The sequence below is a fragment of the Dasypus novemcinctus genome, chromosome 11 (genome assembly GCF_030445035.2).
Source record: "Dasypus novemcinctus isolate mDasNov1 chromosome 11, mDasNov1.1.hap2, whole genome shotgun sequence".
In the NCBI taxonomy this organism is placed as follows: Eukaryota; Metazoa; Chordata; class Mammalia; order Cingulata; family Dasypodidae; genus Dasypus; species Dasypus novemcinctus.
In genome coordinates, this window is record NC_080683.1 from 76,981,177 (window position 1) to 77,006,049 (window position 24,873).

The window sequence follows — 24,873 nt, forward strand, 5'->3', positions numbered from 1 at the left end:
ATTCAAGCTCACAGACCCGTGGTTAAGAACCCGTGCTTTAGGTTATACTTTCCAGGACATTATTCAAAATAGGTTAATTAGCTGTCACTATTGTTTGGTAGCTTTTAGCTTAAGCCAAAGAGTCTAGGTTTGGGGAGACCTAACTGTATATTCAAATTTACAAATGCACAGGAACTTTAAACAAATAGATCTATTAATTAGTAAAGGCCTTCATCATGGCCCAGGACTTGCATGTCTGAATCCCAATAACTAGTATCATCCGGTACACTCTCCTTGACTTGATCTTCAGAGCATTGCTATATTTGAATTTTCTTTCTAACTCATCAATTTGGAGTGAGAGTATACTTAATTCTATTCTTTTCACTTCTTTATCTTCCCTTCAAGCTCTTAGCCCTTTTAACCCACATGAGTACTCAATGCCGAATAAGTAGAGACGAAAATCCATATTCTTCTTAAAGGTACTTTGTCATGCAACTTCTAGAATATCCTTTTATTCAACTAATCTGCAATCCAAGAATCTCTCTGGTTAGTCAAAAAATGTGACGCATAGGGAGATCCATATTCATACTGTGTAAGAAGAGTCAAAGGAAGATTAAATACTGGGATATTACTGTATGACTCTGAAAATGAGAGAAAGGAATTTAGTTTTCCTTTGTAAAGTATCAAAAGGCCAGGGATGGTTTTATCATGGGTGAGAACAACAGTGGCAAAGTTAATATGGTGAAAAAGATAATATAAGTATTGACAGGTTTTTTGATCTAGGCAGGAAATAGAATAGGAACACAGGCTAGGACAATTGATCCTTAATTTCCCTATTTATGAATTTGCAAAAAAAACCAAGCTTCTTAAACAAGGGCACATGAATTATGCAGCTAAGACAATTAATTATGGGGATATGACAAATAAATAAGCATTATGGTTATACTATAAAGGCCAATATAAAATCAGAATGAGACATGGGTTTTCTAGGACTATGATTGTAAATCACAGGGCATCTTAAAATCAACCTGTTCCATCCCTTCTTTTACACACAAAGAAACTGAAAACTGAAGAAAATAAGAGACACACTTTTCCAGGTTCACATTGCTAGTGTGTAATTATCTATCCAACAGTGTTTCTTTGTTCAGTAACATGAACTTACCACTTATTCTTTATACTTCGGTTCTAAACTTGTCAGCCTGACAAGTCTTAATCTCTGCTGTATTCAGTATTTGTTTAGAGATCTAACATCAACTGAACGGTATCATCATGTGTGTTCCATATTTCACAGGGATGATGTTGTCGTATGATAATTTGCTTCCTATCCTTCTCTGTCCGGAATCTGATCTGCTTTCCTGAACTGCACAAGACCTAGTCCATCATTTAGTCTAGCAGTGAGTGCAGAAGGGTTGAAACATTACACTTGCTAAACAGGTCCCTTATTTTGGATAGTATCCATCTTGAAGAGGCTATTGCTCTTCTGGTGATGATGATTGTCATTGCCTAACACCTGCCTATGCACCATGTGCCAGGGTTTGTGCAATCTGCTTTAATGTATTATCTCATGCAAGCTGTGCAGTCCACACAGCTGCTGATAAAGAATTCTGTTTCAGAGTAGTACAAAGAGCCAGCAACAGAGAAAGTGTAATGGCAGCTGCAGTGTAACTGGGAGAATTGTCTCTGGCAATTGGCTGTCGACAGGGTCAGAGGGCATTTCTTCTTCAGTCCCTCAATTCAGTTAGCAGACACTGCGCACCTGCGTTGTGCCTGGCAGAGTGCTGGGTGCAGTGTTCCAGCCAAATGTGGGAACACCAGCCTGCCTTCCATGTGTGACCCTTGCCTTTTCTCAGAGGAGTGGCTGATTGTCTGTTCCAGTTGGGTTTGTGCTGACTGTGCAAGGGAGTTCCAGAGATCAGAATCCATCCCTTCCACACCATGGTTAATGTCTTCATCTTGTAACTGAAGAATCAACATTTGCAATTGTTTTTCTCCTAAAACTATCTGGGTTTCAAATGCAATTTGTCCAACAGAAATATATAGCATATTATAATTTTTATTTTTAATTGAAAATGAGGGAAACAAGGTAAACAGTATTTTTAAAAAGTTTTGTGATTATTTGTTTTAGTAAAAAATCAAGTCAAAGAAAGAGCCAGCATTCATAATCTTGTTCTTTAGTTATTAAATTGCTCTGCTTTCTGTGCTATGCACTTTACTTCACATGGAATTTAGAAATGAGCAAAATCTGAGATGTAGGAGTTCCTGAATGGATCTGCCACCTGCCAGCTAGCATTCAGATCTCAAAGGGGACCTGCCTGCACTTATTTAATGGAAAGATAAATGTGTTCATGAAACTGTTACTATAAATTCATTTAGAAATGGGACAGAGGCTGCACTCATATTCCTCCTAGGTCTGAGTTGCTGGCAGATTTGGTTCACTCAGGGAAGTAATACATTCTAGATACATGGCAAATGTGATTGTTATTCAGAGCTCCCTAATACCTATTTCTTTTATTGTTTAAATGAAATTTTTGGCTGAATTCATCTATTCTCTGAAAAATACTTCCATGCACTTACTACAGGCAATGTACAGAATACTGTGCAAGGGCTTCAAAGGTAGACATTGCTGTTTCTTAAAAGATGTATGTGATCTATGATAGGAGGTAAAAAGGTGAGAAAGCATAAACAGCTTCATTAAAACAAAATTGTGCATAGAAGAAAGAATACACAGAATAGTGGTGCTTAATTTGTGGAGATTGCAGATACTTCTAAAATAAACATGATGATGGGGGAGAGTGTTATTGTGGGGGGAGTGGTGGGATGGGGGCAGTGGGGGTGAATGGGAACCTCATATTTTTTTAATGTAATATCTTTTTAAAAAATGAATAAATTGAGTAGAATTTGGAAAAAATAAAAATAAAAAAATAAAATAAAATAAAATAAATTCAATTCTATGGACCATAAAATCAGCATCTTCAGTTGACTGAGGAAGAGAAAACTCAGGCCTAGTTTACAGATGGTTATGCCTTATGTATAGGTACCACCTCAGTGTTGCCAGCTGCAGCACTGTAGTCCCTTTCTGGAACATCCCCGAAGTACAAGAGTGAAGAGAAATCCTCCCAGTGGGCAGAACTTCGGCAGGGAAGCTGGATGTTCATTTTGCTTGGAAAGAGAAATGGCTGGAGGTGCATTTGTATACTAAATAATGGGTCGTGGCCAGTGGTTTGGCTGGATGGTCTGGGAGTTGGAAATAACATGGTTGGAAAATTGGTAACAAAGAGGCATGGGGAGAGGTTTGTGGATAGACTTTTCTCTAGAGTGGGCAAAAAGCATTAAGATATTTATGTCCCATGTGAATGCTCATCAGAGGATGACTACAGCAGAAGAAGTGTTTAGGATCAAGTGGATAGGATGACCCATTGTGTGGATTAGTAAGGCTCTTTCTCCTGCTGTGCCTGTCATTGCCCAGTATGCTCATTAACAAAGTAAACATGGTGGTAGGGGTGGAGGTTATGCATGGACTCAGTCAGATGGACTTCTATTCACCAAGGTCAACCTGGCAACAGCAATTGCCAAGTGCCCAATATGCCAGCAACAAAGACCAAAACTCAGTCCCTGATATGGCACCATACTCTGAGGTGATCAGCTTGCTACCTCGTGGCAAGTTGATTACATTGGACCACTTTCATTATGGAAGGGGCAGTGTTTTGTGGGAATTGGAATATACATATTCTCCAGATATGGGTTGGCCTTCCCTGCATGTAATACCTCTTTCAAACTACCGTCCAGGGACATACAGAATGCCTTTCACCCATCGTGGTATTCCACACAGCATTGCTTCTGATCAAGAACCCACTTTATAGCAAATGAAGTGTGGGAATGAGCATATGCTCATGGAATTCACTGGTCTTACCATGTTCCCTAACATTCTGAAGCAATTGAATTGATAAAGTGGTGGAAAGGCTTTTTGAATACCCACTTACTATGATTGCATATATGGCTGATTAAATCTACAATCAACTGAAGAGAGTGCCTTCAGCAATGAGAGACATTTCATCCAATCAGTTGAAGGCTTTAAAAGAAGTGGTGATTTCAGCAGTCAGAAGAGAGAATTCCCATCTTTACTTCAGCCAGCCAGCTTCTCCTGGGGAATTCATGGGAGACCTTCATCCGAGCCCATGTATTACTGCCTGCCCTACTATACTTAGACTTGCTCACCCCCACAGCTGCATGAGCCAGTTCCTATAATAAATCTCATAGTATTTACATAATATACGTACCATCTATATCTATCTATCATCTGTCTATGATCTATCTATCTATCTATCTATCTATCTATCTATCTATCTATCTATCTATCTATCTGTCTCCTGTTGGTTCTGTTTCCCTGGAGAATTCTGACTAATAAGATGCCAAGGCAGCATATAAAACTTTTGATAGTTATGACAACACTGAAATCAAAACGTGTCTTTCATATTTTAGAAACTATTTTTATGAGCACCTTTGTGGTATATGAAACATGTCCCTGAATATTAACTCAGGCCAAAGACAAATATCAGTCTAATCCTCAGGCTCGTGGCATATACATATTTCAACTCCACTCCTCTAATTTTCACTGTGTGGTCAACAGAGTATGTGAATGCAGTTTGCTGGTATTTATAAAATGAAGGTTATGAATCTCAGCTATACTCCCTGAAGATTTATGAACTATAAAATGGCATCATTATTATGTTCTGTCATTGCATTGTGCTCCTTAGCCGTTTTCCATTTTATGTTGTAAAGCTCCTTAGGATCCATTTGCATGAAAGCTACTGTGTGTACTCATTTTGCATGGTATTGTGGCAAATGCTGTTATCTACAGGGTTCCTATTCATTTTGGAATTCATTTCACAGCTCACTAATTGTGTGAATGAGAAGGGGAAATATATGCTTTTATTCCAAAGCATGCCAAGCAGATGGCCCCAAATTCATAGCTACCAGCACTGTCAGTGTAGTTGTCTTCTTTAGGTAGTGAGCCTGGCATCGATCTGTCAAACACACACAATGTGAGGGTCCATTTAACACAGCACTTGACAGGCACCGAGCTTCTCGTTTGTTCTAACTTATAAACTTTTTTTTTTTTTTACCATCAGCCTCTGAAGTGGTCGGTCATTTGAGCAGGTGCAAACACAGTAGTGCTCAGATTCATTTTACTTGAGAAGCCAGAATGAACTTTTATTCATATGGAAATTTTGGGAAAAGTAAAAGATACAAGGGATTAAGCTTAGTTTCTTGAAAATGGATTAATACATGTGGGGAAATTCAAAACTGTAGCATCATTTCTGAGTGAAACTTTTGAAAAATTAAGCTGAAGAAAAGATCAAGGTTTATACTTTTAAGCTTCTTAGGTGAATGTATTTTCTGATCTCTCTTTTTTCTCCTTTTTATTTTTCTTCATATACAAGGGACTTGTTTAATTATTGACTTATATGTGAAATGTGATTTATGTAACTATTGAAAATATTAGTAATTGAGTGCATTGTGTGTATGTGTGTGTGTGTTTAATGGTAGAGAGTTAGAAATGGAAAGAAGAGAGTGACACGAGAAATAATATCTTCACACATTTCCTTCTTCAACAGAGATACTAAGGAAATAAGTAATTGGGTTATCACTTCAGAAAGGAGGACTGGGTCCAAATATCCAATGGAGCTGACTGATATAATAATTTGATCACAACATCTTATTTAAGAGAACCAGAGTGTCGAGACACTGTTTTTTCATGTACATTTAAAAGTAAACAACAACTGAATGTATACTTCCCTCACCACTTCATTCTCTCTCTCCCAAATACTCTACCAATCTTCATATGGTAAATTAACTATATGTTTTCTTTTTTCTCGTATTTCAGACTGATGCAGCTCTAATGTATGATGCTGTGCACGTGGTGTCCGTGGCTGTCCAACAGTTTCCCCAGATGACAGTAAGCTCCTTACAGTGTAATCGACACAAACCTTGGCGCTTTGGGACCCGCTTTATGAGCCTTATTAAAGAGGTATGACAGGATTTATACGTTTACCTTGTCTTTTTTTCCCTCAAGATCAATCACTTGAGATTATAGCAACTTTCCTAGAAGTGACTGTTTACTTTTATCTTTTTTTTAAAGATTTATTTATTTATTTTTATTTATTTCTCTCCCCTTCCCGTCCTCCCTCTCCCTGCCCCCCCCCCAATTGTCTGCTCAGTGTCCATTCGCTGTGTGTTCTTCTTGTGTCAACTTGTATTCTTGTCAGCGGCATGGGAATCTGTGTTTCTTTTTGTTGTGTCATCTTGCTGTGTCAGCTCTCCATGTGTGTGGCACCATTCCTGGGCAGGCTGCACTTTCTTTCGCGCTGGGTGGCTCTCCTTACGGGCACACTCCTTGTGCGTGGGGCTCCCCTACGCGGGGGGACACCCCTGCGTGGCAGGGCACTCCTTGCACGCATCAGCACTGCGCATGGGCCAGCTCCACACAGGTCAAGGAGGCCCCGGGTTTGAACCGCGGACCTCCCATGTGGTAGGCATATGCTCCATCTGTTCCGCCAAATCTTCCCTACTTTTATCTTTTAAGTTACACTTCTCCCTCTTCTCCCACCTGTATAAGCAAAATCAGAACATTTAGCAAATAATGAAAATAAAAGGAGGAAGAAAATTATAGCATAAATATATAAGAAATTCTTCAGAATATCTCTGATGGTATAAATAGGTGAAAATCTGTGACTTTTGAAAGCTTGAGTTATGAGATTGTTAGCTTTTACCATCCTGAAACATTATGCTTATTATTTTTCATTTACGTAGTGATGCAGATGTTTGAAGAGTGTTTGCTTAAATTTAGGCAACAAAATATGCATTGCATTTTTAACACTAATGTAAAGTGTATTACATATAAATGTACACTCCGTTTATAAATTTTAAAATACAGTTATTTAGGCCTATGGTTTCTAAGTATAATGATAATGCCTAGTTATTTTAATTATATTAATGGTTAACATAAAATAGAATAAATGGATTCATAAAAATGCAAAGTTTACTTCATATTTATAATACAATCATTTTATGTGTATATATGATTTCTGATTGTGTCTGTTATTTTAATAGACCAAACACTAACTAAAGCACATAGGGAAAATGTATGTTTATGTATATCTCACATGACTTTTACTGTAATCTAATGAAAAGTATCCTAAGCTGACAAAGGAATTTTCTTCACACTCACATATATTTATATATATGTGTATGTGTGCTTATTATTTCATGAAGGAAATCCCTCTGCAGCAATTAAATGAAAATTTAACTGTCTTAATCTCTGCTGTGAAAATTCAAAGATATTATCACCACATGTTTTATCACTAATGACTTAAAGGAAATCATCTGTTCATCTTCTAATAAACTATTCATTATGGAAATAAAAGTGCAAACAGGGCCATATTTTAGAATCTCTAGATCCTCAGCAAAGAATAGGCTCACAAATTTTCCTTGTTAAATTCTTACCGCAGTCTCAGGTGAATGGCATTCACAAATGACTCCCTGAGGAATATATTGTGATTTCTTTATATTTTCCTCTTTGCTTTGGTTGGTAGGAAGTTCAAAATGGAATTTGAAATCCATGTTACTAAATGTATTGGATATGGTACACATTTCTTTGTAATGTCTTTACTCCAGATTTGTTTTATCTCTCTACACTTATATTCCTGTGCCTCTTCATCCCTTTGATTTGTTTATACCATTAGGAAGTTTTGTTAAACATCTGGAATAATTTTCTTTGGGAGAAATTTGTTTAGCTATGAAATTTTATTCTTTATTGGAAGCCTGTTAATACACGTTTAACTTTAGTCATGACATGATGCAATATGTGTATAGATATATATTACTCTTTTTTCTGTTTCATTTGTAACTTATTAGTTTAAAATATTTTGGAATATATTCGTAATACACAAGTGACTGAGAAACATGTGGAGCCTAAAGAAATGTAGTACTAATGATGTCCATTTTTAATCCTTATTGAAATGTTACCCTTAACCTACTGGTTTTTCTTCTTTGGAGTCTTAGTGTATATTCTTTCAAACTTTATAGTTGTGACTATATGTTTCACAATTAAAATTTTTAGTTTATAACTATTTTCCAACCTATTCCCAAATGAAAAAATGGAAAACATCTAATTGTTTTAACAAATCAGTTTTATTAATACATATTAATAAAAGCATAAATCCATCCAAAGTGTAAAATTAATGGTATTTGGTATAATCATACAGTTGTGCATTCATTACTTTAATCATTTTTAGAACATTTTCTTTATTCCAATAGTAGTAATAATAATAATAATAAACATAAAACAAATAAAACTCATCACCTCTCAATCTCTCTATGCTTCCCCTGCCATATATTCCTTCTCTCTAGTATATTTGTATTTATATTTTATAAAAACAATTTTATATAAGCAATATCATGCATATTCATATTTTTGATGAGGTTTCACTGCTATGAAGTCCCATGTTAGTTTTTTTTAGCTTTCTTTTTGGTAATATACATGACCTTAGACTTATCCTTTCAACCACTGTCATTCCAATATAATAACTCTGCTAGATACAAACACTGATGTGCTTTCTCCATTTCTATTCATTTACAAAAATTTACAAACAACCTTTTTACCAATTCTGCACAGATTAACCCTCAGCATTCCATTCTCTCTGCTCCTTCTATTTTCTGGTGACCTATATTCTAATTATTAACTCTATGAGTTTATGTAATGTATTTAGTTCATAATAGTGCAGTTATATAGCATTTGTTTTTTTTGTGTCTAGCTTGCTTCATTCAACATAATGTCCTCCAGGTTCATCGATGTTGTCATATGCTTCATGACTTCATTTCTTCTTACTGCTGCATAATATTCCACTGTGTGTTTACACCACAATTTGTTATCCATTCATCAGTTTATGGGCACCTGGTTGTTTCCAACTTTTGGTAATCGTGAATAATGCTGCTATGAACATTGGTTTGCAGATGTATGTTCATGTCAATTCTCTCAGTTCATATGGGTATAACACTTAGTCTTCATTCAACGTCCTTTGGAACTGCCAAACAGTGCTCCACAGTGGCTGTACCATCCTACATTTCCACTAACAGTGAATAAGCATTCCCTATCCCTCCACATCCTCTTCAATATTTGTAGTTTTCTGACATTTTAATAGTGGCCTAAGAGGTATGAAATGATATCTCATTGTAGTTTAGATTACCATTTCCCTAATAGCTAGTGATGTTGAACATTTTTTCATGTATTTCTTCACCCTTTGTAAATCTTCTATGGAAAATTAATTTTCAAGTCTTTTGCTCATTTTTTAAATTAGGTATTTCATCTTTTTATTATTGAGTTGTATGGTCTCTTTATATATCATGGATATTAAGCGCTTATCAGATACATGATTGCCCAATATTTTCTCCCATTGAGTCAGCTGCCTTTTCACCCTTTTGACAAAGTCCTTTGAGGTGTAAAAAAAGTGTTTTATTTTGAGGAGGTCCCATTTATCTTTTTTTGTTGTTTTTGTTTGTGCTTTGGGTGTAAGATTTAAGAAACTGCAGTTTATCACAAGATATTGAAGAGGTTTTCCTACATGTTCTTTTAGGAATTTTATGTTGTCACTTTTATATTTAGGTCCTTGAGTTAATTTTTGTGTTAGGTGTGATATGGAGGTCCTCTTTCTTTCTTTTGAATATGGCTATCCAGGTGTCTCAGCAGCATTTGTTGAATAGACTGTTCTTACCCAGATAGTAGGGTTTGACAGCTTTGTTAAAAATTAATTGACTGTAAATGTGAGGGTCTATTTCTGAGTTCTCGATTCAGTTCCATTGGTCAATGTGTCTGTCTTTATGCCAATACTATGCTGTTTTCACCACTCTAGTTAAGTAATATGCTCTAAAGACAGGAAGAGAGAGTCCATCAATTTCATTCTTCTTTTAAGAGTTATTTTTGGCTATTTGGGTTGCCTTACCCTTCCAAATAAATTTGATAATTGGCTTTTCCATTTCTGCAAAAAACTCTGTTGGGATTGTTTTTGGGATTGCATTGAATCTGTAAATCTGTTTGGGTCAGATTGACATCTTAATGATAGTTTTACAATGTGTGAAAATGGAATATCTTTCCATTTATTTAAGTCTTTGGTTTCTTTTAGCAATGTTTTGTATTTTTCTGAATACAGGTCTTTTATGGCCTAGGCTAGGTTTTTTCCCTAAATATTTGATTGGTTTAGTTGTTGTTATAAGTGGAATTTTTTGTCTGATTTCCTCCTCAGGTTGCACATCAGTAGTGTATAGACATGCTATTATTATTTGCATGTTAATATTGTCTCCCACCATTTTGCTGAACTTGTCTATTAGTTCTAGTAGTTTTCTTGTGGATTTTTCAAGATTTTCTAGGTATAGGATTATATCTTCAGTGAAGAGTAAAAGTTTTACTTCTTGCTTTCCCATTTGGGTGCCTTTTATTTCTTTATCTAGCCAATTCTAGCACATATTGAATAACATTATGACCACAGGCAATCTTGTCTTGTTCCTGGTCTGAGAAAGCTTTCTGCTAGCTATAGGTTTTTCATATATACAGTCCACTATATTGAGAAAGCTTCCATCTATTCCTATATTTTGGATGTTTTTATTAAGAAAGGGTGCTGTATGTCAAATGCTTTTTCTGCATCAATTGAGAGGATCGTGTGATTTTTTCTTCTTCGTTTTGTCAATGTGGTTTCTTACACTGTTTTCCTGTGTTGAACCACCCTTGCATACCTGGGATAAAACCCACTTGATCATGGTATATAATTCTTTTAGTGTGCTTTTGGATTTGGTTTGAGCATTTTGTTGAGGATTTTTTGTCTATATTCATTAGAGGTATTGGTCTGTAATTTTCTTTTTTCATAGTATGTTTATCTGGTTTGGGTATTACGATGATGTTGGCTTCAAAGAATGAGTTTGGAAACATTCCTTCCTCTTCAGATTTTTGGAAGAATTTGAGCAAGACTGGTATTAGGTCATCTTTGAATGGTTGGTAGAAATTACCTATGAAGCCATCTGGTCTTGAGCTTTTCATCTTTGGGAGGTTTTTGATGTTTTAATCTCTTCACTTGTGACTGGTTTGTTGAGATCTTCAGTTTCTTCTAGGGTCAGTGTAGGTAGTTTGTGTGTTTCAGTTCATAGTATTATCACATGATCTCTCTTATTTCTGCAAGGTCACTGCTAATGTCCCCCCTCTCATTTCTAATTTTTAAAATTTGCATCTTTTTTTCTTCGTCAGTCTAGCTAAGTGTTTGTCAATTTTGTTGATCTTCTCAAAGAATGAAGATTTGGTTTTGTGGATTCTCTCTATTATTTATTTGTTCTCAACTTAATTTCATTTATTTCTGCTCTGATCTTTGCTATTTCTTTCCTTTCACTTGATTTGGGGCTTAGTTTGCTGTTCTGTTTCTAGTTTCTCCAGGTATGCAGTTAGACCTTTAATTATAGCTCTTCCTTCTTTTTTCATATAAGCATTAAGGGCTGTAAATTTCCCTCTCAGCACTGTCTTTGCATTGTCCTATAGGTTTTGATATGTTGTTGTAGCAGTTTGACATGGTTATGAATTCCAGAAAGAAATATTGGATTATGTTTGTAATCTGGTCTGTACCTGGGTATGATTAAGTTATGTCAGGCTTTGATTGGGCCATATCAGTGGACATGGCAAAGGACAGATTTGGGGGTTTTTGATGTTGGAGTTTTGATGTTGGAATTTAATGCTGAAGCCTTAACCTGGAGCCCCAGGAAGTAAGCACATGGAGGAAAGAGATGCAAGCCCCAGGAATACAGGGACCCTGAGCCCAGGAAGAAGCAAGCTCTGGGAACAGAGGAAACCCTGAACCCAGAGAGAAGCAAGATCCTAGAAGGATCCCAGGAAGCCTGAACCCTCACAGACGTTGGCAGCCATCTTGCTCCAACATGTGGAAATAAACTTTGGTGAGGGAAGTAACTTATGCTTTATGGCCTGGTGTCTGTAAGCTCCTACCTCAAATAAATACCCTTTATAAAAGTCAACCAACTTCTGGTATTTTGCATTAGCTCCAATTTGGCTGACTAAGACAGCTGTGTTCTCATTTTCATTTATCTCAAGATATTTACAATTTTTTTTGCAATTTCTTTATTGACCCATTGATTATTTACGAGTGTGTTGTTTAATCTCCACATATTTATGAATTTTCCCTTTTCCCATCCATTATTGATTTCCAACTTCATTCCATTATCCTCAGAGGAGCTGTTTTGTATAATTTAAATCTTTTCAAATTTATTGAGTCTTGTCTTGTGACCCAACATATGTTCTATCTTGGAGAAGGAAATATTGAGTACGTGAAAAGAACGTATACCCTGATGTTTGGGGATGCAATGTTCTTTAGATGTCTGTTAGGTCTAGTTCATTTATCATGTTATTCGGCCTCTCTGTTTATTTTTCCTCTGTCCAGATGTTCTATGCAATACTGATAGTGGTGTATTAAAGTCTTCAACTAGTATTGTAGAGACATCTATTTCTCCCTTCAGTTTTGCTGTATGTGCTTCCCATATCTTGGGGCACCCAAGTTTAGTGCATAAATATATAGCAAAGTTATTTCTTCTTGGTGAATTGCCCCTTTTGTTAATAAGTAATAACCTTCTTTATCCCCTGTAAGAGTTTTTGCATTTAAAATCCATTTTTTCCAATCTTAGTATTGCTACTCCAGTTCTTTTTTGGTTACTAGTTGCATGGAGTATCTTTTTCAGCATTTCACTTTTTTTAACCTGGTTGTGTCCTTATGTCTGAGGAGGGTCTCTTGTAGACAGTACACAAATGATACATATTTTTTTAATCCATTTTATCAGTCTATGTCTTTTGATTGGGGAGTTCAAGCTATTAACATAAAATGTTATTACTGTAAAGGCATTACATAATCCATTTTGTTCTTCAGTTTTCTGTTTTCATATCTTACTATTGCCTCTTTTTACCCTTTAATTTACCTTTCTTAATAATCTTCATTTCTACACTCTTCTCCAAGTCCTTTGTTTTTTTATTGTTTCAGGTGCAGTATCTCCTGTAATTCTGTTTTTTTTGATAACATATTATAATGGTTTTTGTTTGTCTGTAAAGACTTTGAATTCATCCTCATTTTTGAAGGATAGTTGCCCTACAGAAGTCTTGGCTTGCAGTTTTTCTCTTTCAGTACCTTAAAATACATCATGCCACTTTCTTCTCACCTCCATGGTTTCTGATAGAGTTCAGCACTTAATCTTATCGAAGGTCCCTTTTTTGTGATGCTTTGCTTTTCTCTTGCTGCTTTCAGAATCCTCTCTTTATCTCTGATATGTATCATTCTGCATAGGAGGTGTCATGGGATAGGTTCATTTGGATTTATTCTCTTTGTGATGCATTGTCCTTCTTGGATTTTGATATTTATGTCTTCTTAAGGGTTTGGAAGTTTTTGGTCATTATTTCCTCAAATATACTTTCTGACCCTTTTCCATTCTCTTCTCCTTCAGGGACACCAATATTGCATATATTTATGTGTTTCACTTTGTCATTCAACTCCTTTAAACTCTTTTCAGTTTTTCCTTTCTCTTCTCTTTCTGTTCTCCTGTGTTTTCCAGTTTAGATGTTCTGTCTTCAAGCAATTAAAATCTGCTCTTATGTGCCTCTAATGTATTTTCTCCTCCTGAGTTGTCTCCCTCATCTGTTTGCTCATTATTTTTGTTGATTATTTTTGCTCATCTTTTGCTCTCATTGCCTGCTTATTGTATTTTCTTATTGTCTTCTTGAAGCTTTTTCTCATTGTCTGCTTTTTTCTGTTCATCTGTTTTTTCTTTAGGATGCATTAGGAACAAAACCCAGGATCTCCCATGAGGGGCAGTGGCTCAACTGCTTGAGCCATGCCTGCTCCTTGCTTATTTGTTTTTGATCTTTGTTTACGTATTGGTTTTGCTGTTTTCTGCTCATTGTTTTTTTTTTCCATTGTCTACTCATTGTTGGTTTGTTTTGCTTGTTGTCTGCTTATTGTTTTTGCTCATGTCTGCTCATTGTCTGCTTGTTGTTTGTTTGTCTTCTTTAGGAGGCATTAGGAACTGAACCTGAGACCTTCCATGTGGGAGGTGGGCGCTCAACTGCTTGGGCCACATCCACTCCCTCTAATGTATTTTTAATCTCATCCATCATTTTTGTCTTTCATTCCCATACACTCTGTTAGTTTTCTTTGCATGCTTTCAAATTATTCTTTATGTTCATCCAGGATCTTCTTAATATTCCTTTTCTATTTGTTTTCTTTCAATTCTTTGAATTGATTTAGGAGAGTTGTGTGATTACCATGATCAATTTTCTTAAATCCTTATTTCTTCAGGATATTTAGTTTGTTCCTTTGGCTGGGCCATCTCTTCCTGTTTCCTGGTATGGCTTGTAATTTTTTGCTTATGTCTTGGCATCTGAATATGTTGGTGAATTTACTGTGATGGTCAATTACTCAATTTGTCTATTTATTTATTTTTGTCCCAAAGTTTTTCTTTGATGTTTGGTTCAACTTATTCTTTAAAATTGCCCAGTTTAAGTAATCAAAATTGGGCCAGGGACTCAACGATCAAGCACAGATTTTCTCCCAGGAATTAAGGATAAGAGAACCTTAAAGCATTTTTATCCATTCAATTTTCATACCAGCCAGCAGATGGTGCTTGTCAGTGCCCCTTTCTATGGAGGCGTTTCAGTCTCTGCTTTCCTATGTTTTGGTCAGGCCAGAGCCAGGATTCAAAGCAGACTCTGTTGGCTGAAGTCACTGAAGAGAAGCCTCCTGACTCCTCTCCCTTTTCCATTGTAAGAACTGACAAGGAGGAAGAGGTGTGTTCCCCTCTCAGTTGGCTGCAATGAGCCAGGACTTTTACTGTGACTTATATCTTATCTTGAGTGTGGGAGGAGAGGAGCCTTTCCTGTTTGCCATGGGGATTTGGAAACTCATGTTTCTTGTTTTAGGTTCCTCATCTCTCTGTCACTCACCCTCCTGGTTGTTGTGTAGCATAGTCCTAGACTGCTGATCCCCAAAGCAGGCTGCTCAGCCAGCTTTTGACTCTTTATTGTTTTTTCTGAGAGAGTTAAACTCCATCTGCCTACTCTGATGCCATCTTTTGGGTTATCAAAAACATCTAATTTTTATATATATGGCCATCAGGATGAGAAAGAAAAAATATATATTTATTTTCTTATTTTTGTATCTTTTTATCTATATTTTGTATCTTTTTAAAGATACGTATATCACACAAAATGTCACATTAAAAATAAGAGGTTCCCATATACACCACTCCCCACCCCTAACCCCCACTCCTCCCACATCAACAACTTCTTTCATTAGTTTGGTACATTCATTGCATTTGATGAATACATTTTGGTGCACTGCTATAATCCACAGCATGGATTAGGGTTTATGTTATAGTTTACACTCTCTCCCAGTCCATTCAGCGGGTTATGGCAGGATATATAATGTCCTTCATCTGTCCCTGCAATATCATTCAGGACAATTTCAAGTCCCAAAAATGCCCACACATCACCCCTCTTTTTCCCTATCCCTGCCTTCAGCAACTCCCATCAATGATATAATTTCTTCCATTTCTAGAGTCACAGTAATTCTATAGTAGAATATCAGTATGTCCACTCTAATCCACATTTTAGTCCTTCATCCTGAGGACCCTGGGATAGCGATGTCTACTCCACCTCTAAATTGAGAGGGGGCTTAGATCTCACATGGCTGATGGATGGGATTCTACTGCTTACACTTGTAGAATCTCTTGGTTCCTTGATGTGGTGATTGATCATCCTCACCTCCTTGTTAGCTGACCTTGGTAAGTCAAATGAACTGGAGAGTAGGTGTTCCAACTCTGCTTAGGCTCAAGGCCCAGGTGGCACATGGAAAGCCCAGAGATTCAAGTCTCCTGGGCATACACCAACCCTAGCACCAACCATAGGTTCAGTAAAAGTGACAGAAGAGGCATGTGTTCTGCACAATGGCTAGATCCTTCTAGACTCCCACCAGCAGTGGATGAGTGTTCCCATTACTCCACATCCTCTCCAACACTTGTAATTCTCCTTTTTCTTAATAGTCTAATGGGTGTTAGATGGTATCTCATTGTAGTTTTGATTTTCATTTCCCTAATAGTTAATGATGTTGAACATCTTTTCATATGCTTTTTTGCCATTTTTGTTTCTTCTTTGGAGAAGTGTCTATTCAAATCTCTAGCCCATTTTTTTAAATGGGTTGTTTGTCTTTTTATTTTTGTGATATAGGATTTCTTTATATATGCTGGATATTAGGCTTCTATCAGATATATGGTTACCAAAAATGTTCTCTCATTTGGTAGTCTGTCTTTTCACTTTCTCGATAAGCTCCTTTGAGGTGCAAAAGGTTTTAATTTTGAGGAGGTCCCATTTATTTATGTTTTCGTTCACTGTTCGTGATTTGGGTGTGAAGTTCATGAAGCCATTTCCTATTACATGGTCCTATAGTTGCTTCCCTACATTGTCTTCCAAGGTCTTTATGTTCTTGGCACTTATATTTAAATCTTTGCTCCATCTTGAGTTGATTTTTATGTAAGTCGTGAGATAGTATTCCTTTCTCATTCTTTTGCATTCTTTTTGCATGTGGATATCTAGTTTGCCCAGCACCATTTGTTGAAGAGGCCATTCTTTCCCAGTTGAGTGGGCTTGGTGACCTTGTTGAATATCAGATGACTGTATACCTGAGTATCTATATCAGAACTCTCAATTCAGTTCCATTGGTCAGTGTGTCTGTCTTTGTGCCAATACCATGCAGTTTTGATCACTACAGCTTTATAGTATGTTTTAAAGTCAGGTAGTGTGATTCCTCTGATTACATTTTTCTTTTTCAGTATGTCTTTGGCTATTTGGGGCCTCTTTCCCTTAAAAATAAATTTCATAGTTAGTTTTTCCAGTTCATTAAAAAAATGCTGTGTTGGGGGAAGTGGCTATAGCTCAATCAGTTGGGCTCCTCTTTACCATATAGGAAGCCCTGGGTTCATGTCCCAGGGCCTCCTTGTGAAGACAGGCTCACCCACATGCTGCAGAGTGCTACGGAGTGTGGCCCACAAGTGCCACAAAGTACCACCGGCCTGCAAATGCTGTGGAAAGCAGACTCAGAAAGGTGACATGACAAAAAGGGAGATAAGTAACAACACAGAAAAGTGCACAGCAAATGGACACAGAGAACAGAAAACAAGCAAACTGCAAGGGGGAGAATAAAAAAAAATGCTGTGTTGATTTTTATTGGAATTGCATTAAATCTGTAGATCAGTTTGAGTAGGATAGACATTTTAATGATATTTAGTCTTCCTATCCACGAACCGGGAATGTTCTTCCTTTTATTTAAGTTTTCGATTTCCTTTAACAGCGTTGTATAGTTTTCTGTGAATAAATCTTTTACATCTTTAGTTAAATTTATTCTAGAGCATCTGGTTTTTTTATTTACTATTGTAAATGATATTTTTTTCTTGGTTTCCTCCTCAGATTGCTCATTATTGGTATACAGAAATGCTACAGATTATTGTGCGTTGATCTTATAACCTGCAACTTTACCAAACTCATTTATAAGTTTTAGAAGCTTTGCTGTAGATTTCTCAGGGTTTTCTGTGTATAGGATCCATGTCATTTACAAATAGTGAAATTTTAACTTCTTGCTTTCCAATTTGGAAGCTTTTTATATCTGTTTCTTACCAGAGTGCTCGGGCAAGTACTTCTAACACAATATTAAATAGGAGGGGTGATAGTGGGCATCCTTGTCTTGTTAATGATCTTAGAGGGAAAGCTTTTAGGATTTCACCAATGTATATGATGTTAGCTGGGGGGTTTTCATATATACCCTTTATCATGTTCAGAAAGTTTCCTTCTATTCCTATCTTTTGCAATGTTTTCATCAGGAAAGGGTGCTATCTATTGTCATATGCTTTTTCTGCATTGTATTCGTCAGCCAAAGGAGTGCTGATGCAAAATACCAGAAATTATTTGGTTTTTATAAAGGGTATTTATTAGGGTAGGAGCTTACAGATACCAGGCTATAAAGCATAAATTACTTCCCTCACCAAAGTCTATTTGAAGCAAGATGGCTGATGATGTCTGCGAGGGTTCAGGCTTCCTGGGTTCCTATGTTCCTGGGGCTTGCTTTTCACTGGGCTCAAGGTTCCTTTCTTCCAGAGGCTGGCTTCTCTTTCCTCTGTGTGCTGACTTCCAGGGATCCAGCTTAAGTCTTCAGCATCAAACTCCAACATCAAAACTCCAACATCAGAAACCCTTAATTCTGTTCTTTGCCATGTCTTTTATCTGTGAGTCCCCACCTACCAAGGGTGCCCTAATCATAACTCAATCATGCCCAGGTACAGATCAGATTACAAGAATAATCCAGTATCTATTTTTGGAATTCATAACCATATCAAACTGCTACATGCATCTGTAGATATGATCATGTGATTTTTTTCCTTTGATTTGTTTATGTGGTGTATTACATTAATTCATTTTCTTATGTTGAACCATCCTTGCATACCCAGGATGAAATCCACTTGTTCATGGTGTATAATTTGTTTGATGTGTTGTTGAATACAATTAGCAAGTGTTTTCTTGAGGATTTTAGCATCTAGGTTTATTAGAGAGATTGGTCTGTAATTTTCCTTTCTTGTGGTGTCTTTGTTTGGCATTGGTATTAGAATAATGTTGGCATCATAGAACGAGTTAGGCAATGTTCCTTCTATTTCAATTTTTCCCAAGAGTTTAAGCAAGATTGGTATTAGTTCTTTCTGGAATGTTGGGTAGAATTCACCCATGAAGCTGTTTGGCCCGGAGCTCTCCTTAATTGGGAGGTTTTTAATGATTGATCCTATCTCTTTACTTGTAGTTAGTTTTTGGAGATCATCAGTTTCTTTCATCAATGTAGGCTGCTTATGTGTTTCTAGGAATTTATCCATTTCCTCTAGATTGTCCTTCTTGTTGGCATATAGTTGTTCAAAGTATCTTCTTATGATTCTCTTTATTTCTGTGTGGTCAGTGGTGATGTCTCTTTTCTCATTTCTTATTTTGTGTATTTTCATCTTCTCTCCCTTTTTCTTTGTTAGTCTAGCTAAGGGTTTGTAATTTTATTGATCTTCTCAAAGTACAAGCTCTTCGTTTTGTTATTTTTTCTAGTACTTTATTTTTTATTTCATTTATTTCTGCTCTGATCTTCATTATTTCTTTCTTTCTTCTTTCTTTGAGATCAGTTTCTTGTTTTTTTTTTATTAATTCCTCCAAGTGTGCAGTTAGGTCTTCTATTTTAGCTCTTCTTTTTGATATATGAATTTATGGCTGTGAATTTCACTCTCAGTACAGCTTTTGCTGGATCCCATAAGTTTTGATATGTTGTGTTGTCCTTTTCATTAGTTTCAAGGTAGTTACTGATTTCTTTTGAGATTTCCTCCCTGACCCATTGTTTGTCTGAGACTGTGTTGCTTAACATTCATCTTTGTTCCTAATGTGGTTCTCTGGTCCTTGCAGATTTCCAGCTTTATTTCATTGTGGTCAGAGAAATTATTTTGCATGCTTTCAATCTTTCTGAATTCATTGAGACTTTCTCTGTGGCCTAGCATGTGGTCTATCTTAAAGAATGATCCATGTGCTCTTGAGAAGAAAGTATATTCTCCAGTATTTGGGTATAGTGTTCTGTGTATGTCTATTAGGTTCAGATTCTCTAATATATTCAAGGTTTTTGTTTCTTCATTGTTTCTCTGTCAAGATGTTCTGCCTAATGGTGATAATGGTGTATTAAATTCCCCCATGATAATTGTAGAGGCATCTATTCCTTCACTTAATTTTTCTAGTGTTTGCCTAATGCATTTGGAGGGACCCTAGTTAGGTGCATAAATGTTTATGATTTTTCTTTCTTCTTGAAAGATTACCCCTTTTACTAATTTTAGTGTCCATCTTTGTCTCTCACAATAGTTTTGCTTTTAAAGTCTATCTTGTCCAATATTGGTATAGCTACTCCTGCCCTTTTTGGTTATTGTTTGCTTGTAAGATTGTTTTCTGGCCATTCACTTTTAACCTCCTTGAATCCATGGGTCTAAGGTGGGTTTCTTGTAGACAGCATATAGATGAGTCATATTTCCTTATCCATTCTGCCAATCTGTGTCTCTTGACTGGTGAGTATAATTCATTAACATTTAGTATTATTACTCTCAAGGAATTACTTAAATTAACCATATTTTCTTTGGATTTTTGTATGCAATATGTTGTTTTTATTTCTCTTTTTGTCTTTTTAGTTGTTCTTATACTCTCCTCCAACTTTGTCTCTCCTGTTTTTATCTTTCAACCTGCAGAACTCCCTTTAGTATTTCTTGAAGGGCAGGTTTCTTAATGGCATACTCTCTTAGTTTTTGTTTATCTGTGAATACTTGGAACTCTCCATCATTTTTGAATGCCAGCTTTGCTGGATAAAGTATTTTGGCTGGGAATTTTTTTCTTTTAGGACCTTGACTATGTCATACCACTACCTTCGGGCCCCCATGGTTTCAGCTGAGAAATTAGGACTTAATTTTATTGAGCTTCCCTTGTATGTTATGGTTCTCTTTTCTCTTGCTGTCTTCAGTATTTTCTCTTTGTCTTGAGAACTGGATAATTTGACAAGCTTATGTCTTGGAATGCCTGTTGGGATTTAAACTGTTTGGGGTGCACTGCACTTCCTGGACATGTACATCCATCTCCCTCAATAGTTTTGGGAAGCTTTCAGCCATTTTTTCCTCTAGAACCCCTTTTGTCTCCTTTCCCTTCTCTTCTCCCTGTCAGATGCCTATAATGCATATGTTTGTGCATTTTGTGTTGTCATTCAAAACTCTAAGTCCCTGCTGGAATTTTTCAATCTTTTTTTCAATCAGTTCTACTATCTGTTTGATTTCAGATGTACTGTCTTCCACATCACTAATTCTTTCCTCTGCCTGTTCAAATCTGCTGTTATTTGCTGAGACTGTATTTTTTATTTCTTGGATTGTGTCATTCATCACCATTATATCCATTATCTTTTTGTGTATGTTTACAGTTTCTTCAGTATGTTCTCCATGTGTTTTCTTAATAGCCTTAATCTCTTCCTTCCCTTCATTAAATTGGTCCATGATATTTGTTTGGACAGCTTTGATTACTTGTTCAATGTTCTGCTTCTCTTCATGGTTTTTAGTTTGTCCATTGCACTGGGCCATGTCTTTCTGATTATTTGTCTTCCTGATTATTTGTATCATTTGTAATTTTTTGTTCTGTCTTGATTGGTTTGTTCAGTTGATAAGCTTCTCCCTCTAGTCTTGGGTTTTATTTCATTGCTGTTTTTGCATGTGTGTTAAGTTTTCTCTTTGACATTTTGTTCTTATTCTATTTCCTTTTTGTTGGAGGAAAAAGATTAGGGCCAGGCAAGGCAAAAGATGTAAGAAAAGAAAAAGTATAATAATAATATTGATAGTAAAAGGTAGCAGAGAACTATATAAAACCTAGGAGAATGATTATTAAACTCATGTAAGCTGTGTAGTGTTATAGGAATAAAAATGTGGAGTGCCTACAATGAAATGGGAAACTGAATATGGAGAAGAATATAGTATTAATTAAAAGGCCAGTGTTATGAGGAGAGAGGAAAGGGAAAAGAAAGGAGAAAAAGAGAAAGAGTTTATAAAAGATAGAAAATAGAAGTGTTAGAAATAAAAAGCCAGAAAAAATGGGAGCTAAGCAAAGAGAGATGGAATGTTATAAAAACAACAGAAAGTGGAAGATAGATGTAGGAAGGAAAAGAGATAGCATTGGTAGTCAAAATTAGTACACACAGAAAAGAGTAAGTGAAAGAAGAGAAAATACAGCAAACAAGAAATAAGCTGGGAGCACCTAATTAAAAAATAGAAAAGAAAAAAAAAAGGGGGGGGGGGAATAAATAGGAAGGAAAGACCAGAAAACAACAATAACAACCAAACACTAATTAAGAACAGACATCCCTATTAAGCCCCTCTGGAGCTTGTCAGGCTGCCAGTTTTTATTAATCAACTATCCTACAGCTTGCTGCAGATTTTTGAAGTAGGTTTTAGTGAGTACACTAAGTTAAATTATATTACAAAATAAACTTTTTTTTGGAAAAATAAGAGACCCAAGGGGAGCAAATACAAGGATAATGTCTATGTTTTCCCTGTCCGACAGCATCAGCTAGATGTTTAATATCCCAGTGGGTCCCTACTCTTAAGAGGAGCTAGGAATCAAACTAGAGACCTTGTACATTCTTTCTTTTTGGGTTGATTAGCTCTTCAGAAAAAAATTCCTTTCCGGGAGGCAGGATTGACTCTTTGCAATTAGATAAACTGCTGATTAGGGATTTGTCCTTCCCCACCCCCCTTTTCTCCTAACTGCTTTCTTTCCCAGGGCAGCAGGAAACAATAGCCTGTGTGAGAGTTCCCTTTTGAAATTCAAATGAAACCCTTGACTCTCAACACACCACAGAAAAAAATGACTCTCAGTCTCTTTGAGAGACAGCACCCACACCTTGCCTGGAACCCTAAGTATGCTCTTGGAAGTTTATTAAGCATTCCTACTGTCCCCCCTCCCTTAGGTGAGTTACACAGGACTTGTTAATTGCCTGACTCCACCTTCTCCCAGGCCAGTTTTCCCAGTCCTGGGGAGGTTAGGTAAATCAGGGGCTACCTCAACGCATTTGCCTCTCCTCTCTTCTTGGTTTTTCCTCAGGTCAGCTGGTATACTCCTCAAAGCTCAAAGAAGTGGGGTCCAGACAATTGAACCCCATTCATGGGACCACTCTCCATCCTTCCCCGGAACTCTTCCACTCTCAGAGTTATTCTCCTCCATCTGGGTGACTGGCGAGAGTTGGGGATCACTGTGACTTCCTGCCCTGAGAGAGGGGTTTAACAATCCCACAGCTCCTGCCAGAAGGGCCAGAAACTCATGGTTTTAACTTGAACAATCACTTTTTTTGTCACACTCTCTCCAGATGATGCTCTGAAGCCTCCTGCTTTGTGAATTCCCAAAATAGCTCACAAAGGCAGGATTTTGCCCCCACTTAGCCATTTTTTGTAGGAGAGATGATTTGGGTGCACTTAATTTGATGCCATCTTGTCCCTCCTCTCTCTATATTTTTTAAAAGTCTAGATATTTGATCAGCATTGAGGGATGAACCCATTATGTAGCCAGATTATTATATTCCTCTTTCTTCATGGAAAAGTACTTCTATGGAAAGTAGAGCTTGAATTGAAATAAGTATGATACATTTTTCCCATTTTTTTTTCATAGGGAAAACTAAAGTATTAAGTTCATTATTCTAAGGTGAAAGTGTGTAACTGAAATAGCGTAATATAGGCTTTCCTGGATTCAATTTCCTTCATTGTAATAAAATACGTTTATTTTCATATTGGTATGAATTTAAGAGTAGCATTTTTCTAACAGTCACTCTATTTATTTTTAATGATTTATCCAATATCTCATATATCATAATAAATGACTGAATTCTTATTTTGCCAAGAGATGTTTACTAATATAGTTTTCAAATTCTTTTGAAATAAAATTTGTACCTGGAAAAATTGCATTATATAAAATGGAAAGTTTATAATACATTTCATATTGAAATTAGGTAATTTATTTAGGAAAAAACTTCCTTCAGATTTCAAAAGAGCATAAAAATATTTTAAAAATCTGTAGCAATATAAATTTAAGAGAACTAATGAATATAATATCTGCTTTTTTGTGTGTGTAAAAATGTTTCCTTTTTCTTTCTTTACTTATTTGTCTATCTATGTTTTTTCTTTTCCCATAGGCACACTGGGAAGGCCTCACAGGCAGAATAACTTTCAATAAAACCAATGGCTTACGAACAGATTTTGATTTGGATGTGATCAGTCTTAAGGAAGAAGGTCTTGAAAAGGTAGTTGAGGCATTCAGCTTATTTACTTTAATAAATGGAAAACATCCTTATGAGGAAATAAGTATGTTCTGTTGTAGACACATTTCATTTATGTTTAACTTTTTTGAGTCATTCTACAAAATAAGTTTTCAATTCATTATATTGAATAGAATAGTTAACAATTAGGATATAAGGATAAATATTTTTGTATGAAAATTTAAATATTTTATTTTCTCACCAGGTTTTTCTGGATCCTTGAAATGTATATAATATTAATTAACCTTAAATTTATTAAAGTAATTAGAAAATGTTTAGTTTAATATGGATATTTTTATATGCTGCTTATAATCACTCTTTATATAAACTGTTGTTGGAGCAGGCTTTAAAATGGGTTAAAGGCTGAAACATTTCTCATTTTTGTGAAATATTCAAGTGAAATGAATGGACTGATGACAGCAAATTAAATTAGGTATGAACACAAATGATCAAGATAGTATTCTCAATGTATTTCTTACTTGAATTTATTTCTAGGGATTGAGGTAAAGCACAGGTGAGGCTTACAGAATTTAAGATATGTACTTAGTTTAACATATGTTCTCCATTTAAAATTGAGGGTTATTCACTGATGGAAACTGAGGAAGGAATTTAAATCAGAAGAGTTCTTTTAGCCTGAGATACCAGCATTTTGGAATGCTGATTCCAATGATACAGGAGAGAGAAAAAACAAATTTTTGATGATGTCACCAAGAGAGGGAGAAGTGTGTAATGGCCAATACTTGAGTGATTGAAGTTGATAGGGCTGTTACCTCCTCTTACTAAGAGTTTCAGACTGCATCCTTTGGCAAGACCTTGCAAAGGCAGGAATGTTTTATAATAACCTGGAAGCCAAAAGCTCACTGACAGTAGTGACAAACTACTTGCTCCCAAGATGAGAACATTAGTCTACACTGAAGAATGTTGT

At 36.1% G+C, this 24,873-nt stretch overlaps 1 protein-coding gene across 6 annotated transcripts in view; it reads left to right on the plus strand.

Moving 5' to 3' along the window:
- The window catches only part of GRIK2 (glutamate ionotropic receptor kainate type subunit 2), a 764,129-nt gene that overhangs the window by 408,703 nt on the left and 330,553 nt on the right, over window positions 1-24,873 (plus strand). For all 6 annotated transcript variants that reach the window (XM_071218609.1, XM_058307194.2, XM_058307193.2 and 3 more), the window contains 2 exons: window positions 5,864-6,007; window positions 23,826-23,933. In XM_071218609.1, the coding sequence (XP_071074710.1) occupies window positions 5,864-6,007; window positions 23,826-23,933 (252 nt within the window). The remainder of the gene's footprint in view (window positions 1-5,863; window positions 6,008-23,825; window positions 23,934-24,873) is intronic.